The sequence below is a fragment of the Poecilia latipinna genome, unplaced genomic scaffold (genome assembly GCF_001443285.1).
Source record: "Poecilia latipinna isolate Pla-1442-1.1 unplaced genomic scaffold, P_latipinna-1.0 Scaffold705, whole genome shotgun sequence".
Classification (NCBI taxonomy): Eukaryota; Metazoa; Chordata; class Actinopteri; order Cyprinodontiformes; family Poeciliidae; genus Poecilia; species Poecilia latipinna.
Window position 1 is genome coordinate 212043 of NW_015113321.1, and position 19253 is coordinate 231295.

A 19253-nucleotide genomic window follows, 5' to 3' on the forward strand; every position below is an offset into this window, starting at 1 on the left:
GAACTGAACAAAATTAAAAAAGCAGGAACCGAAGTGATATTTAATGTGTCGTGAAGCAATACTGGGAATTTACCGTTTTAAAGCCAGACTAATTGAAAACCCAAAGCAAAAAGACTGCATTAAAGTCTCTGCATGTGGGGCCATATGTCATTTGCTTTAGGGGGTTGCTGGATATTATGTAATCCTTACATCAAGACTTAATTAGGACAATCTCAGCAAACAGAAGCTGAACAGTTCCCCGGAGGGGATGGTTGTGGGAATGTAAGGTGCATAGCTAGAAATGTTATCTGGTAATGTCTGCTGATTAAAGATGATTCCTCTGACGGGAGCCTGTGCTCAGAAACATACTGCAGTGCTTGCCGCAGGTTTTAATTGCTACTTGCATCTCATGGGAGGAAAATGTGAGTAATGTTCGCACCTTGCTGTGCTGTGTGCACGGTGTATTGCTCCAAATTGGATTCACACCTTTGAGGAAGAGCTTAATTAAACCCACATTTCAGTTTAAAAGGAGGCAGACTTTGTTTTTGCTGCATTCCAGATAGTATGTCTGTTCTTCAAGCAACTACATCCTGTAGCATGGGCAAGAAAACTGTAGTACGAAAGAATATAGAGTTAAAATCAGAAGTTCAGCTACACCATGCAGACACTATGGGCAGAAATTCTTTTAACAAGTTTCTGAACCACAAACGGCTTTGGCGATTCATTTTTACAGAACTGGGTGCACAACTTTGAATTTACTGTGGATTTCCTCTATTCTATATGTAGTCTCAAATATATACATACACCTCTGCTAAAAGACATTGTGCTTTCAGGGTTAACACCTGTGCATTCTTGCAGCCATCTCTACCTTTTTGGACGGATAAAGTTGCTTGTGTTGTTGTTATTCCACCCTACAGAAAAATGATTCAAGTAAATAATTCAAAGATCAAAACTAACTTTGATGACAGGAAGCATCAGGCCAGAACTATTTGTGGTTTCTCAAATTGCTTTTCAGTCCTCATGAATTATAAAAACAGAAAACAGGTTTTACCCCACTGTCTAAAAACAAACACAATGTGAGGATAAAACTGATCTTTGTGGCTTTAAAAACTCATTAAGACATTTTCCATTACCGACTCGTCTCTTTGTCTTAGGTCACACTTGCAGTCATTTGTATTACAAAAGGTTTAAACATACACAAGAAAATGGGAGGGAGGATTTTTTTTAACCACTGCACAATCTAAAACAGCTTATTGTGTATTTAGGTCCTACACACACACACACACACACACTGGATGTTATAAAAACAGACAGATGTGAGCTAGATTGAATTAAACTGCTGAATAATAAATTCCAGCTTAGCAGAAGAAAAATAAGAATAGACACACATCCTGTTAGGAGGAGGGAAACCCTGCTCGGTTTGCAGAGGCAGCAGGAGATCAGCCAGATTTGGAAACTCAGGAAAAGAGAAAAAAAAATGTGAAAAAATCCCTGACATCCCATAAAAAGACCATGTACAGTCAATTTCTAATGCAGCACTGATTTGAATTGTTAATAAGGTATGAGAAAGCAAAATTGCTCTTTGATTGTGTGGTGTGTTTTCTCAGGGTTTTCTGCACATCATGTTTTAATCTGAGTGGGTAGGCGGGCTGCCTGCAGCTCTTGGTGACCTCCTGATGAGCAGAACAAAAATAACAAAGTATTAAGTGTATAAAAATTTGATGCAAAGACAAGTTCAGCAAGAAAGAAAGTAACTAAATCAGAAAGAAAAACTTATACAGAACAGCCACTGAGTAAGTCTATTCCCCTGCACTCGGTGCAGCCTTTACAGTTCCTTTACAGTTTCTCCCTGCATGTACGAGAGGAAAATAGAAGAAATTGTTCCGTTAGAGGGCTGCACAGTTGAACAGCTGGAAGCATTGTTGCTTTGCAGCAAGAAGTTTGAATCCTGATCTGGGGTCTTAGTGTTTGCATGTGTAGAAATTATCAGAGGGACAATATAATTCATATGGTCTTCGAACACGAGGGTTACAAGCCTGGACCCGTTACTGTGGTAACCCAACCTTGGATGAGTGAAAGAATATGGATGAATGAAAAATAAACTATCGAGTAATAAAGTACAGTAAGTGTCCTCCATGTTTAAATGTTTTTTGTTTTTTTTATTTGATAATGAAGTGTCAAGTTTTGAATTCTTTTAATGAGATGGCAGAGGAAATTCCAGAGTGACTTATCTGACTGTATGAATTATAAGGCAGCCCCTCCCCTACCTGTTGCTGTGCACTGCTGAGTCAGATGGTTGATACAGTGTTCCTTTACTTCCCCCCCCCCCCACACACACAAGACAAACAGCTGAAAATCTAATAATTTCAAAAAATTTCAGCATATGCTTATTTTATACATGTTGCAATAAGCAAGTTTACTTGTACACACTGACGACATCTACACATAACATAAAAAACCTAAAAGTCAATAAATTGCATTATTTTGCTGCAGCACGAACTTTTGTTGCTATTATAAAAAAGGGATTCAATCTTCTCACATGTTTTTATTTAAAACATCTGTGTAAGTCCTTACATACTGTGAAACTCTGGCATTCTACTCCAGGTTAGAATATCGCTAGAATCTCTTTCTGATCCATGTGTGAGTAAGACTCATATATCAGATATTTCTCTGCATGAATCCAGTCTATTCAGCCTGCACATGCTACGATGTAATGTTTTCAGTCAAAAAGACAAGAACCTTCAACTCAGATTAACTTAATTATATTGCATTGAGTTTTCAAAACTCTGGATAGTTCCAAACATTTTTTTACCCTGTTAATCATCTCAGCACTAAAAAATGGAATAATAAGGCTCTGATTTAAAACTAAGGCTCTTTTTTAAATAACTAGCTATGTTCCAAGAACTTTCTGCCCTTTAATTTTATTAGCAGATGCTTTTTTTCTATAAGCCACACAGCGATCAGTCATCAAAACTCAAGGAGAAAAAAATTATAAAAAAGAGATCGTTTTAAAACGAAATATAAAAAATATAAAATATTTTGTCAGATTAAAAAGAGAATTTTTTTTTTACTTAAAGGTTATGCAACATTCTTGTAAACGATTCAAAACAAGGTTGAAGTTTGTTAAAAATTTGGGATGCAAAAACAGAACTGCTGACAGCAGAGTGCATCACATAGCATCATAAATATAAATATATAAGAGAGACTTTCTAAAAGAATAATGCAAGCCACTAATTGTGCTTATCACCCCTGATATAATTAAAATATACAACAATTTGAATCAAGTTGACTATTTCTACATATATCCTATGTTTTACTGCTGTTCCACATAAATAGTTCAAACTTTATCTGTTCAGTATGTTAAAGCTCAATCCACTGAAGGCATCCCAAATTTTTAATCCTTTATTCCTCACATTTCAGATATCACCGGATAAACAGTGTGTAGGAATAAAAACCTTACTTCTGCATCTTTCTCCTCGGTTTTCTTACCTTGTGCTTGTGCAAACCTCACAGAACAGATAGAAACCAGTACAGTCCAAAGAATCAGAGCTCTCCTAAAAACAAGGACAGAGAAGTTTGGAAAGCATCACCAATAGTAAAAATTCATTCTTTAATCGTCCAAGTAAGTTTTTATATTTTCTTAAAATTGTAGCTTTACAATTTTGTGGAAAAGTCTCAAAAAGTCTAAATTTTAGAGCTTCAGATGTTTTTCATTTAAAAGCCTGGTCAGCAGGACAGTGATATTTTAATTTAACTGTGACATTTACTTTTTTTTTGATATATCAGACTGTAAAGTTAAATACAATGCGACCTGTATTCTCTAAACCTGATCATAAGTTATATTTTTTTACTCATTTTATTAAACAATGACATCTATTTATCTTTCTGTCTGACTAGATAAACCATTACATTGCTGTTCAAGCATTGGTACACCATTTTTGCCAATGTATAGTATTGGGATGCTATGTGAAAAATCAACATGAATTATTGCATTTAGGAGGAAGAAGGAATTATTTTCACATTTTTTACAAATGTAAATGAAATATATGACATTTGTATTCAGTCTTTAAAATCCTGAAATACAATTCAGTGCAACCTTTTTAAATCACCACATTAAGGAGACGGTGACTGCTTTTTCTATCATTTTTCTTTTTTCTTTTTATATAATTGTCATATGGGCAGTTGCCCCGGGCAGCAAGAGAAAGGGGGCTGCATAAGTGACACACGCATAAATGTAAACAAATGTGCTTTCTAATGCTTATGTGAATGAGCAATCAATATAGAGTTGGTACTTCCAAGCTGAGTAGGTGGTCCCAGCGTGGTGTTGAAAATTGTTCTAAAATGTTGAAGAGTTGGACCCAAATGCAGGAAGGAGGCAGGCAGGTGAAAATAAGGTTTTACTTACAAAAGGACGGACATATCTAAAAATGTCAGGACACCAGTCCTCAAGACCCATAAAATACCACATACACACTCTTGAAGAAGTATGCAAATTCTTGCCGCACTTTTCAGATTTATTGTTTTTCTTCAGTTGGGAAGTCAATGGGATTTTTTTTTTTTTTGTTCTGTTTTTACTTCACAAATTGGCAACACTTAGCATTGGTCTACATAAAACCACTATCTAATACAATACTCAACACATTATTTCACAAGTGTGAATAAAGTAAAGTGAAAACTAATTTAGACCAGCAAAACCCCATAAACATTCTCCCTGTAATCACTTAACCACATCTTTACAGTGAGTGGTTTGGGATTTGTTTTTCCCATGAGAGATTTCCTATTGAGTAAATTACATATTGACATTAATCCAACATATTTCAACTGTACAGTATGAAAATCTAAACCATTGTCTGGATCATGTTGTTTTTTTTTTTTTTTAACTGAAACTGATTAATGGTTTAATTCAGTAGTTTTGCAGTGTGTTTGTTGAATGTGGAAGCTGTGGCAGGAAATCTTTAACATTTAAAACTCATTTAAAACACTTTACTTGCTAAACTAAACATAAATTAGCAGCAGAAACAGTGTGTGACCAAAACTCTTTTGTTCAACAAGTTTAGAATGATGCAACATTTTGGCCTTATTAAAAGAACTAATAACCCCCCCTCCCTCCGGGACAGCCGGTCGGCCAGCTGAGTGAGACGCACAGCGGGGATGAGAGGGAAAGAGGAAGGAGGAGATGATTACCGTCTCCGCCTCTCGCACATCTCCCACAAATCAGTCCCAGATCGTTTGGCAATTCATTCTGAAACAAGTTGAGGAGCAGTTCAGGCGAACAGCTCAGACTTTCATTGAACTGTGCAGAGAGAACAGGCGGAATTGTTTCCACACGTTTATCTGCAACGTATTAAAGAATCCCGCCCGCTCCACTTCATATCTGCATACAAATCTAAACTTCTCAGCTCAGCAAGTACTTTTGCGAGCTTTTACAACGTTACACGCACATTACAAACAGCATCCCCCCCTTTAAACACTCGTTAGTTCAGACTCCAACATGTTTAAGAAGACATTTAGGATTTCATCTTGAACCTTTTCAACCATGAAATGTATTAAAGGAAAGCGCTGATTTAGTCTGTCGACTCACCCCCCGACTCCAGTGGCTTTGAGTTTGGAGTTCGGGGCATTGTCCGGCTCCATAGCGGTTACTTCATTCTTTCCCGGGAGATTTTATTATCCAGAGTGCAGAGGAGGCAAAGTTTTTCCATCCCAGGTGGTCCTTGGGGAGCTGTGCGCAGAGCAAAAGCGCAAAAAAATAAAAAATAAAAATAAAATAAAGTAAGAATAAAAAAAAAATAAACAAAGCGAGAATCAAACACTGATAATGCCGTTTGATGTCATTGTCGTGTCTTCATTTTCTCTGCAGTCTCCAAGAAGATGACTACTGGATTTAAAAAAAAAAGACGCTCCACCTGTGCGCTCTTTTATTTAGTTTTCCGTCTCTTCTCCATGAGTTCTGTAATATATCAGCAACAGCAAGAATAAAAAAAATGCTGTGCAGCTTTCCTGACGATACAGGATGACGCGCAAGGATGAAGTGTGTATGTGTGTGACGACTTTCCAAAATGAAAGTTTATTGTGGACTCAGGGAAATCTTGAGAACCGGGAGAAGGTGGGGGAGCTGGGGGAGGGGGCACCTCCCTCTGTCGCCCTCAGCTGACATCCAGGGAAACACACTTTGGAGCTGCAGCTGAAGGTGCATCTTCCCTCTCAGGCTGCACGTGCTCAACTGTGATAAAATGTTCTTCCTTACTACGTGAATGTTACGTTTAAAACGTGCACAGGGCCGCAGCAAGCATTCCAGAGGCACGTGCAAAAGCCCCCACAGTGCCCACCCACCACTGAAATTAAAAGTAACTTATTCTTTTTTTCACTTATTTTAGGGATAGTAGTAGTTACAGTATTTGAGTGATTTAGATGTGAAATCCTCAATTACCAGCCCCCAAGCAACATTGCTGGGATAATGGATAGATAGTTTCCCATTGAACCAAGATGTTTGTTTCTGACAGAAAATAAGTGAATTCTCAAAAAATATAACAATTTTGGACAAAATATGTGATTTTGATCCATACTTTTAAAACATCCTGTCATTTATCTGCATTTTGTTTTTACTGAGGTTATCTTTGGTTGACATAAGTGTAGAGGGGTGAAAAACTTGTCAATAGTAAATTAAAACAATAAGTAAGAAAATAGGCACCCCAACATAATTTTTATTTTTGTATCTTTAATTTCTCATTGTACTAAGTTCTGTAGTGTCATTTTAGTTAGTCTTATGAAATTCCGCACACAACCGCTAGGGGCGCTGCCGCGTTGGTGGCATAGAGAAGATTGAGCACACAAGAAGAATAAATCTTCCGGTTGAATGAGAAGGAAGCTCAACGTGTGTCTCGTCTTTCCTATTCCACAGCATCACACGTTGAGGGATGATCATCCTATACACTACTCTCAGCCATCCAAGGTTGCAGGGTAGCAAAAGTGTAGCAAAAAATGTGGATAAATACCTTTTCATGGCTCTATTAAAACCCACTAGCTCTTTGGCTTTAAACACGTCGCATTTGGTGACAACTCACCAAAATAAATCATGTTGTGGTGAGATACTTGGAAAATTATTTGACCTGGTAACAATTAGCCTGTTTGCACTTCACACCTGCTCTGTCTCTGTTAGGTCTAATTACACAAAAACAAACATAACACTTACCTGACAATAGAATTTAACAATTACTTAACGGCTTTAAACTTTTATCAAAATGCCTACTTTTGACAAACTCCCTCCACCTGACACCTGCATTCACATCCATTCTCATTGTACATAGAGGGATATACGGTGCACAGGTTCTGGTAAGTGAAATTCCTCTGCCAAAGAAAGTCCTCATTGACCCACCTTCAACAAACAAGCTGTGACAGTGTCCAGGAGAGAACCAACAGAGCCCCGATTCAGCTGCCTGCAACTGGATCCCTCCTCCTCACACAGAGCCCAGTTTATCGTCTCGTGGTCAGGAAGTAAGGGAGCCCACCACCTTGAAAGATCACTTCCCATCTACCTGTCTGAGCAACATCAGATGTCAGCTTTTGTTACCACAAATTTAAGTTCACAGACAGGAAAGGCAATGTCCTCAGAGCACGCGGAGGAGCCGAGATGAAGATCTCCAATCTGGAGAGTAAGGTTTCACGAGGTTGGTGTATCAAACTGGGACCCGAGACTGGCTTTGGTTTACTTCAAGGTTGCTGTGATGGAAATCCAGAAAGACATGAACTAGGAACCTTTAAGGGGTTCCTGCAGCTTAAGCTTTACTGTCAACAACCAAAACCATCAGTGCAGTTGTCACTCTTTCAGAATCCCCAGGAGCTCAACTCCAAGACCTTTTATTTCTCCTGTAAATATAAAGGTTCCTTACATTTTACTCAGGTATTTCTCAATAATATCATTTAGTAAGAGTCATTTCAAACATTTAACTCTTGAGTCCTATCAGTTTGAACAAAATGCATAAAGATACAGACTACTGCTTAAAATTACTTAGCTAAACGTTTTCATGTAATGATTTTCTAGAGACAGGTGTTTTTGCAGACAGAGCCATGCTGGTGGTCCAGAATAGAAAACATTTTTAGAGCTAATGCAGTGCTGACCAATGGAGGGTTATATTTTAAACAAGTATTTTACCAATAAATCTTATTTTCCTTCCCTGCCAGCTGTTCAGAAAGAGTTTTCCTGCAATCCAGCGTCAAAATCAGGTGTGTAAAATATCCATATAATTCCATTTCATTCACTGAATGATTGACATGTTATTACATATAGATTTATGTTAATCTGATAAAGCAAAGTACTTGGTAAGATTGAAAGCACTTGAAGTTCCTTAGTTCTATTTTTACAAGAAGTACCAAAAAATTGCATTTCACACACATCCTTCCCCGCCATTTTCCAGTGATGGAAACTCTGGTCGGATAAACACAGACCTCTGCTGTTGTACTCTTGTATCCTGGGAATTTGAGTGCAGGCAACCTCTGAGGAGGCACAGCTGGATCCAATAAGATCATGCCCTGGTGCTCCGTTTACTCATTCCATACATTAGGACAGGAAATTTGCCCCAAGAAGTCAAGCCGTAAGCAGAAAATATTATCTGTTATCAAATTATAAAGCTAATATATTTATATTTTAAAATTAATGCATTTTTTTTGTTTACTTTTGAGTGGCCCTATATGAATGAACATGATGAATTGTTGCTTTTTAAAAAAAAAAACAAAAAAAAAACCTAAAAATTAAAACCCCGTTCTTTCGTGAATCAACAAAATGGCTCCCACAGTGCAAATAAAACTGGAGGAAGAAACACAAATGAAAAGATGAGCTTAGAATTGAGTTGTGTTGCCCTTTAAGGTCAAAATGAGGGCGAGGGTTTATTAGGGTTAAAGACTGGACTTTGAAATTTATTTTTCCCCTGAGAGAAAACTGGACAAAGGAAAAGGCATCTGCCAGCAGCATCAAGAGGTCAAAGATTTTAGAAGGGATATAGAGGTGAAGCAGGTCAGGGAAGAACTGAGGAGCTGGAAGGGACATTTAGATGACTGAAGGAGTTTCCCTAAAGGCAGGTATGAAGGTGAAGGTGTGAGGAAAGTACATCAGCAGCAGAAGTGTGATCCACACCAACCCCCAGGTTGAAATATTTGGAAGATCGATGGATAATAAAAGTAATGACCAGGAGCAACTCGAAAACGAGAGAGTAATTAGTTTTTGAGCTAACGTTTTATTGTCTTCCTTCAAATAAACAGTTTGTTTGTTGTCATGTTTGGGCTTTTTGCCACACAGCATCGCAAATTTGATTCAGTTTCACTGCTGCCACCAACACTGTCACCACTGCTGGCAGCATATTTGAGTGAAACAAGTTGCCTTACAGGCTATACAAGCTGCAGATTTATGAATATAAGGGCTGGCCATTACCAGAGTGGAACATTTTGAGGACAGCAAGGGAGCAAAGTCCAACTGCAATAAATTATAAAGCTGCTCTGCGTTTGGGTAAATGTGTAAAAAGACAAATTTTGGCTAACACAAGAGCAATTTTCACCTTAATATGGTGATGTAAGTTATATTGTGCAACCCCAAGTGATGGAAAAAAAAATCAATACACCTGAGTTAAAAGAGGAAACAAACTGCTTTTTAGCAAAGGTTGCTGCTCTCTCTTCCCGCAAAGTACACAAAAACAACGGTTCTTAAAGTTTTATTGAATCAATCAGAGATTAAATAGGGATACTGAACTCTTAAGAAGTGATAAATTCCTGTTCCTGTCAATTTGTTTAGTTGACCCAGCTGCAGCACATATCATTTCACCATGTTTATGACTCTTATATTATATTAGGGTTGCAACATATGGGTATTTGTATTTCACCGTCACAGACATCTCATCTAAAAAACATTTCACACCAAATTAATGCAAGAACGACTGATAATTACTGGAGTTTGAAGACCCCTGGGCTCGTTTTCAATCAGCAGGACCTGAATTCAGATTTAAGGTGATATGTCCATAGGAGAGAATGAGTTGCAGGCTATGGTCATTTAAAAGTCTATTTATGGTTTGTGTACTTATTTTGCATCTTGAATGTAAGGCATGTTCTTCTAGGAGCCACCATTTAATGTCACTAAACATATTTACGTAAATAAGTCCACTTCATTTGCGGACCAAGTTAAATATTTTTGTTATATCTATGGTAATTTACTTTTTTCTGTATCCTACATGACCCTGTTAACTTAGATATTTTTTGTGTTGTGATCTCTAAATTTTATTCAGAAAACTGTATGTCACTGTACAAGGATTTTACTTCATCAACAGAATGGAAAACAATGTGCGAGGACAAAACCGTCTTTATCTGTCTGAAGGCCACATAGCCTGCAGAGCTGCAGAAAGACGAGCGCGGCCGCCAAGTTGGACGTATTGTTGTGGTGACATTTGAGCAGAGGATCAAACTGCTGCTGAATAATCCATCTTGAAAAACCAGCTCTCTCTGCCGAATGTCAAACGGCAGCGGGATCCTTTGTTTGAGGAGTAGACAGCGAAACTTTCACTTCAACAACATCCGAATGTTTTGTTCTACAACGCAGAGAACGTGCCAGTTTACAACAACAGAGAAAAGTTTAACATTAGGAGTTAAGGAAATGGAAAAGTTAAATGACTTCCTCCCTGATGGTTTTGTGTAGTAGCACATTGCCCCAACTTTAATGAAAACAAATTTTACTTAAGCCTGAACACATGATCCTAATTTTGAGTGGAAAAGGAGACTCCCACATTCAGCCTCTGTCATGCTGTTTCACCTGCAGCTGCATTGCAGGCTTCAAATACAAGACGACATGAACTTCCTGCCCTCCTCTCCGTGTTTACCACAACAGCTCAGATGTTCTCCACTTTAATTTGTTCATTATTGTCTTAATCTGAACTGAGTCTGCCTAATTAGCATGCAACCAAGCCTGGCAAGAGTTTGGGGCTGGTAGCGTGTCTCAGGGGTAGTTGGGGGGGGAAAAAAGATGCCGAATTAAAACCTCTTTGGATTGAGCGGATAAAACAAATCCAGAGCCAACTTGTAGGACACAAAGGGTTTGACGACCTTGCAGTTACCCCTCTATTCTTTGTTTTCTGTAAATGAAAGTACACCACATGAAAAGTTGGATGCTTTGTTTATCATTCACAAACATACACCAACTTGCCCACCCTTCTGAACTAAATTATCACAGAACGAGGTTTGTGTTATGAAGAACTTTAGTCTTCAATTTGGAAAGGGTGTAATTTAAAAGCTGCTGTCAGGAAAACTTTCCTGTTTGAAAAAGTGTTAAAGTATGAACTTATCCTGACCGAAACGCAATGGTTTCCAGACAGTGGTCAAGCAACTTAGTTCAAAATGACTAAAGGGAAAATCAGGGGAAATTTAGAGTTGCAGCCACTATGTAAACAACTATCAAACAGTATTTCTTACTGTATAACATAAGATGTTGTCATGAACATGGTTGTGGAATCCAATGTCTGTTGACCCCATTTTGAAGTTACCTCCATCTGCAGATTAAACTTCTGTCAAGAATGATCTTCCTCACGCCAAAAGGATTTCTGCAAACTAACTAAAGATGTTGAAGTGCACCATTATTCATCCAGAAACTGAGTTTGTAAGGACATGAAAAAAAGAACTGGTTCAGCAAACAGACACTGACCTTTGAGTTGAGTGAGAATAAATTACATCACCCTGCCCTGAAAACCTAAACAAAGTCTGGACAGTGAACCATTGTTCACTTTATTTGTTTTATTTTTGCCTTCAGTCAGAGTCAAGAAACTCAATTTCCAAGACCTTTTTTTTATTTTGCAGCTTGCTTCTAGCGAAGTATCAGTTACCTGAAAATGAAGTCCTGTGTATCAGCTGCAGCCTGCTCAGAAGAATTAGAAACAGCTTTATTGGCTCAGGGTGTTTGCACAAACAAGGGATTTACCATGTAACAGGATAAATAATCCATTCTCTTTTCAAAGTTTTAAGGCATTTATTCACTAGTAGCACGGAAATTGCAGAAAACCAATGAACTGTGCATTTAACTTTATTGTTCCACAATAAACGGACAGACTGAACAACCTCAGGTGGCTGAACAGCGCACAGAAAATTCCTTCCAGATTGAGTCTTTGTGGTTGAAGGTCTTGTTCTTTGAAAAGTAACTGAAAGAAGCTTGTGATGCTGCAGGATTTCTTTCAAGTACATTAGGAGACAGACAATGGGATCAGTGATGTGAGGTTCAGTTGTAACAGAGACGCACAACGCCCCAACCAAAAGAGTCTTTGAATTACAGGGCAGGTCCTGTTTACCAGCCTGTGCTTATCCAGGCTTAATGGTGTACCTCTTTCTTTAATTCAAATGTGGGTTCAGAGGACTTAAAATAGTAAAAAATTAGGAAAAAAAAATCTGTGTTGTGACAAATTTCCTAGGCTAAGAAATGTACAGCGTCTTGAATAAGTATTTGGTGAAATACAACATGCAGTTTTCAAATGACGACTGTGAAGAACAGAGTATTGGTCTAAACCAAGCTACCTGAAGCCTCCTAGTAGAGGAATTGTTGATTTGTCCATTTTATTGTTACTCTGGTCATTTTGGTCAGACTGTAAAATCAGTTTGATCTGAAACATTTAAGTGGTTTTAAAAAGCTGAAAAAACAAACCGTTAAGGAGGCAGAAACTTTTTCATGGCACCTTGTGACATCCCAAACAGAAGCTCCGTCTAAAACAGCAAAGCGTGGATGCGATCTTCAGAAACGTCAGTCTCATTTATCTGTCATCCTTCTGGAGGCATCTTTATCAGGGCTCCACAGAAAGGAATTTGCTAAGACTGCAGATGAAATATGGACGGGTTGGTTTCGGCAGATTCACCGACGGCAGCCCTGAGAGGACGAGATAATTACCACCCTGACAAGCTTTGATCACAGGTACAGTTATTCTCAGAATGTCTGTGATGATGGAACAATGAGATGATGGCCTTGAGATTCACATAAATTCTCCCCAGTTTTGTCTTTTTTTTTTCTCCGTCGCCCTCTGAATAGAAGCTCTGTCTAGCACGTGAAAAGACAAGAAGAAGTAAATGAGGGTTGGTGATGTGCCACGGCTTTGCCGTCTGTACCAATCTTCTGATATGGAGGAGTGAAGATCGGCATGTGTTGACCACTGCTGTAAAGTTCTGAGGTGGAAATGCTGCGGGTAAGTCATCCACTCGTAAATATTGTGGGTGGAATGATTCATAGCGGTTTCTTTTTGGTGAAGAGGTAGCAAATTATTCAATAAAAAACGACAGAGGGAGCGGTGAGCCCCGCGATGAAGTCGGTTTTAGAAGAGGTGGGTGTTGAGTCGCAAGGGGGCATGCTGCTGGGAAGGTGAAGGTGCAGATGTAACCTCGCTGCACAGAAGAAAGGTTCAGTTCATTGAAACGTCTTTGAAAATGCCTCCACACCGCAGCGCGGCTCAAAAGCAAACAGACCTCCTACACTACCTGCCTGCACTAAACCGAGAGGCAGCGTTTCTTCGGAAGGCCACCCACTTAAAGGAAGGAACAGACATTTGTGTGAGTGTATGTGTTTGATGATAAAACAAATCAAATGAGTCAGCTTGTTCATCTGTCATCAAACAGTGAACACCAGGGATCAAGGCTGTTTAATCTGCACAACTTTTTGGTGTTTTCCAACCTCACTCAGTCGCTCTTGCAGGTTTTATTTGCATTTTATCTGCTCCTGTATCCTGCTCATCAATCCTTCACTCATGGCGTTCTCATCAAGGCTAAGATGTGTCAGGGATACCTGAGTTCTGCAGAGCAGCGCCCCCATGATGTCATTTCCTCCCACATCGCTGATGCCGTTCCTGTCGAGGTCCACCTGCCGCAGACTCGTGTTCTCTTTCAACATGTCTGCCAGCAGCCTGACTCCGGGGTCCCCCAGATTGTTCTCATCTAAGATGATCCGAGTCAGAGAGTTGTTGCCTTTCAGGCTGTCGAAAAGTTCCTTCCACGCAGACAGATCCGCGCTACGCGTTTGTGCCAGCCCCAAGTACTGCAGCTGTGAGTGGGATCTCATGTACGATGCTAAAACCTTGACCCCGTCGCTGCCGAGGCCATTTCCACCAATATCCAGTTCCACAAGCGTAAAAGCCCTAAAAGAGCTCCACCCGGTGGGGAGCTGCAGCAGCGCATTTTGCTCTAATGGGAAAAGCAGTGTCTGGTAGACGGCTGCGGCAGCTGCTGCAGTTTGATCCTGCAGCTCCGCTACGCCACTCAAGAGGGTCAGCACTCCGTGGTCACGCAGTTTGTTCCCAAACAAGCTGCAAAAATAAACAAGAAGCAATGTAGGAGTAGATGCAGAAAACTGTATGTTCCTATGTTTATTTCCAAATTTTGTTACAAATAATAATACAATTGCAGTAAACTTCAAATATTTGAGTAGTTAATTTCTTTTTTGCTTTACTTTAATTTTTTTTTTAAATCAAAAGTAGTTTTGATAATTATTTTTAGGTTATATGTCGAAACATTTGCTTTGAGCACGGACGTTTTGCTTTTAACTCAGTTTTAGACCTGACAGTTTTCATAAAAAATGTTTTGTGACTGCTAAGTCTGCCCTCTCCGGCATCTGAGTCATGTAAATGTGAAAAGAATGAAAAACTCCAGGGACTAGTTGTGTCAACAAATTAGCTCATATCCAAGTTTAAATAAGACGGTTAGTCACGTTGTTGCCATCAGTGTCACAAAGACACTGAGAGCTGACAACTTGAGGATGGCTCACTCCGGTCCGAAATCAAGATTTTTTCCATTTCTTCTTTAAAGATGTAACATTAGAAAAAAACAGAGATATCTGGGCACAGGGAAGCAAAGTATGCATTGCTAAAGAGTGGTTCAATGTAAATGTAAAGCACTTTTTGTTGAGTCAGTATAAATTCACATAAAGCTGTAGCAAGACTGTTTATTGTGGAAAAAGGACATAACTCAGAAAGTTATAGAGGTGAGTTTATAGAGGTGAGCTGGGGAATCTCTGTTCATATAAAAAAAAAAAAAGTCAGCCAGTAGAAATGCTTGCCCTGTCTCTTTAATTTATATAACCGTCTTCTTTTGTCAGGGTAAGCCATTTTAAATAATCTCATGACTGCATGACATGTTGTGATTTTTAGATAATTCATTTCTTCGCCAGATTTTAATCTGATAGAATACAAGTGGGTGGAACCATGGACTTACTGTAAGCGTTGGACCTGCGGCTTTACTCTCAGGACGTCCAGCAGGATGTGAGCGCCGTAGGGGCCGATGAGGTTCAGGTTGAGATTGAGCAACGTGACTTCAGACGGACTGTTCTTCAGAACCCCCGCGAGACTGAACAAAAGGTCATCTGTCAGTTCGGTGTTCCTCAGAACCAGCTGCTCAACCTCATCAGATGTGCTCAACACCGTCATCATGGCATCAAGCTGTGTTCACAACACAGGAAAAAAGGTATTGGATTATTGAGGCAAGATGTTGTGTTCTAAAGTCATTTAGCTTTTTCGTAAGATAACGGCACACTGCAAAAAAAAAATAAATAAAATCTTTTAAAGTATTTTCGATTTAGTTTCTAGTGGAAATATATTAGTACACATGAAATAAGACAGAACTACCTTACAAGTAACTTTTCAGCAGGAAATATAAGTTTGTATATTATTATTTCAAGTACACCAACATATCTGCACTAGAAACTAGACCGAAGTGCAGCGTAGAAAACTTATTTAGCTTCACAAGTTGAAAAATATCAGAAAGTCAAACAAGACAAATCTCGGTAACACTTTATTTGAAGGGGGGTGAATAAGACTGTAATGACACTGTCATAAACATGACACAACACCTGTCATGAACATGAATAAGCCTTCATGAATATTTATGACTGTTGTCATAAACCGTCATTCGGTAAATAATGACACTTTTAATACAAAGTTGACATTATTCAAAATGTCTTTGTTACGACAACTTGACATTAACCAAGAAATCATTACTGATATAAATTTGTTATAAAAGTATTACTGATTGCACTTTAAAAATTAGGTAACTTTATGTTATTAAAGGTAAAGTTTAAACAGTGATGATTTCTTGGTTCATGAAGGCTTTTTCATGTTCATGACATGTGTTATGTCATGTTAATAAAAGTGTCATGTCAGTCTTATTCACCCCCCTTCAAATAAAGTGTTACCCAAAACTCTATCAAGAAGTTTCCCACAGAACTTTGGACATATATCAAGAGTTGTGCATTCAGGGCACTAAAGGTTCCTCATAATATACACTTTTTGCTTATTTACTTATGTATTTTGCTTCCTGCAGGAAATTATGTCAAATGAAAGAGAACAATGGAAGACATGTTTGAGAAAGAAATATCTCAAAGTTCACTGCAAAGTGGATTATCTTCTCCTTCTTATGTATATAAATTTGTGTATTGTATGCAAACAAACAAAGAATAAGATCTTAACTGTTTATGCACAAGGAAGCAGCACAGCTTCAAAGCATCTTGAGTAGAGAGATGAGGAAGGCAGATGTTGGAGGTTTAAATACAGAGATGAGAAGAGGGTCCACGGGAGACATATGGTCTGGCTGTCGGCCACGTCTGCCTGGCCACTTTGCGAGAGCGTGAGGAATTCTCCAGGCACTGCTGAAGATTTTTCATCCTGATCTATGTGACATCCTGATCTGTTCACCTTAGATAAAGTTCAAGGGCCATTTGCTGCAACTGTTATATTTTGCAGCAAAAGCAGCTGCAGATGGACATTATCAATTAGAGTAGCCTGGATTTATAGAGAATTTATGAGATCTTAGAAGTAATTTTGACACCTTTGTGAAAATGGTAAGGATATTAGTTTTCAGTTTGCCATTTTCTAGAATAAGGTGGAAAGGATTAAACTTAAAGTGATGCTAAAATGTCCAAGCAGTTCATTCATATCCATCATTGTATACGTTTCATTTTATGCAAAATAATGTGCTGGGAATGATTCATATTTTTGGTGGTTTATAATAAGACTGAATAGAGCAATATAAAACAAATTTACTGAATGACACAGTCACTAGCTCTTTGAATTTTTTGCTAATGCAGTTTTGTGTCAGTTGGTTCATTTGTCCCTTCTGAATTCATGTCTGAGCAAAGGATAACAGTCAAATAGTTTATGTCTGCAAGTATGCTCTCAGCATGTTTGACCTAAAGCTGGAATCGACTCCTGAAGGAGATTTAACTGATACTGATTGGTTCCTGTATCCCCATAAACCCCAGCAGCACCGAGGGGAACAAACTTCCAGAAAACTGCTAAGCAGCTGAAACACAGAGTTCCTTTAAATCAATGCTAAAAATTTATCTGTTTAAAGTTGCTTTTGACCCATTTAACTGGAACATTGAAACATATTTGATGTGTATTGATGTTTTTAATGAGGACACTTGGTACAATGCATTGTTTGTTACTGCATGATATGTCCAGGACTTTTTGGAAAAACAATTAGGTAAGCAAATGAAGAAAATGTTTTTTATAGATGCTAGCGAAAAAATATTAGTTTCTAGTAAAATTCTCCAGTGAAATATGAGAGTCCACCATGTCCACCGTCCATAAGCATCATGTCCTATAAATATGATGTTTAACCATCCCTGATTTACAAACTATTTTCTTATTGGAATCCTTTTAATAAGCAACTCATGCATCAACAAAGTTACGATGGTGCAAACTTTATGTTCAGCAATAAAACAGAACGGCACTAAAGCAAAGTAATTTATTACGACTTATAAGAAACATGTTTACAAAGCTCCACGTTGCAGAGGCCTGGAGTTACGCTCTGAAGACTTTTGTTTGTTTCTCTGAGATTTCCATCTCACAAAAACACATAATGTTTATAAAAAATTTACCGATTCCACTTATGTCAATTATTTGCTTCCCTTTCTTTTTATTACCCACCACTTTTCAAAAATACTCTCTCAAACTTCTGAAGAAGCAAAGTTTTCATTTTATTTCTATGTTTTCTTTCCCTTCTTTCCCATCTGAGCTTCACTCTTCAACCACTTCTTGCTGATAATGTGCCAGTTTAACATTGATGGATGCAAACAGAAACCTTGATGTAAGAAACATGAGGGTATTAACTAAAGCATATTCCATGGTAATGCAATCATTTTTAATTATTGAACCTTGGTGCTGTTGCGCATTACAGGAACCCATATGTGATGAGGAGGTGTAAGCATTCGTCTTGATGATTAAGTCAAAGGTGCAATTAGAATAAATGAGCGAGCCCGATCAATGGGATGACCTTTAGATGCGAGTGGCTGCCCTGATTTATCTACAGAACGGCAATCGATCACATCATCAAGACTCAACTAAACGAGCTTGTAAGAGGGTTTAAGAGATGTTGATGCTCATCAGCCAGAGAAAACCATCTTCATAAACACACAGCAAATCAGCTCAGAAAATTCAAGACCGCCGTTTATCCTCACCAGAAAGCGTCAACAAAAATCGCTACAGATAAAAGTCAATGATAAAAGTTAATGAGTCTACAAGGAAAATCTAATTTTAAAATAATTGATTACAAGTCTGTATGCACAAAAGAACATTTTGTTATATGTTGGGGCAGATTTGGAAGAAGGGTTATTAAACAGACAAGCAAGAATCATTAATGTTTTAGAAAGAATGTACTTCCTGGTTCTGACAACATTAGAACCATCAATAAAACACGGTGGTGGTACGATCATGGATTTAGAATATTCTGATGAGCATCGACTTGAATTGCTTTCCACAGACGATAAGAAAACAAATTTTGATTCATTTGGGAATCCAGGAGAAGCCAAAGTCTACTTCAGAACAATAAATCACAAAAAATGTTGCTAAATAATAAATGTTGTTCTTGACGGATATAAAGCCAGCAGTTAGGGGAAGAAACCTACAAGAAATACTTTACAGGTGAAGGGAAATCTGGATTTCATGCATCAGGGAAATATGTAGGTGCAAATGACATCAGAACACTAAAAAACTAAATGTGTTTTAGTTTGGAGGGCTGTTGTTTTAACTGCATTTCACAGTCTAAAAAAACAATGCAAATGCCTGCATGCAGTAATTCCAAAATGTGGTCATCTGGCACAGCCAGTGCTTGAAATTTTAAGGCAGCAGTGCTTCTGGCAGAAACACAGGTTCTCTCCACAGTGGATCTGTGTTGGACACACACCTGTGCCTGCAGGTCTTGTTCTTGAACAGGCTCCTGTTTGGCAGCATCCTGGCCTGCAGTGTCCTCCTCCTCCTCCTCCTCCGCCTCCTCCTCCTCCTCCT

The 19253-nt window shown here is 38.5% G+C and overlaps 2 protein-coding genes across 2 annotated transcripts in view; both read right to left on the reverse strand.

Annotated features, from left to right (window-relative positions):
* The window catches only part of col27a1b (collagen, type XXVII, alpha 1b), an 84905-nt gene extending 78826 nt beyond the window's left edge, over nt 1-6079 (reverse strand). Inside the window, exons 1-2 of the mRNA XM_015045063.1 lie at nt 5561-6079; nt 3469-3533 (exon numbers count right to left, since the gene is read on the reverse strand). Of these exons, the coding sequence (XP_014900549.1) occupies nt 3469-3533; nt 5561-5613 (118 nt within the window). The 5' untranslated portion in view covers nt 5614-6079. The remainder of the gene's footprint in view (nt 1-3468; nt 3534-5560) is intronic.
* A 5802-nt stretch (nt 6080-11881) lies between these two features.
* Nucleotides 11882-19253, reverse strand: part of LOC106955099 (glutamate-rich protein 3) — a 19159-nt gene continuing 11787 nt past the window's right edge. Inside the window, exons 10-12 of the mRNA XM_015045066.1 lie at nt 19153-19251; nt 15187-15410; nt 11882-14282 (exon numbers count right to left, since the gene is read on the reverse strand). Coding sequence (XP_014900552.1) covers nt 13679-14282; nt 15187-15410; nt 19153-19251 — 927 coding nt within the window. The 3' untranslated portion in view covers nt 11882-13678. The remainder of the gene's footprint in view (nt 14283-15186; nt 15411-19152; nt 19252-19253) is intronic.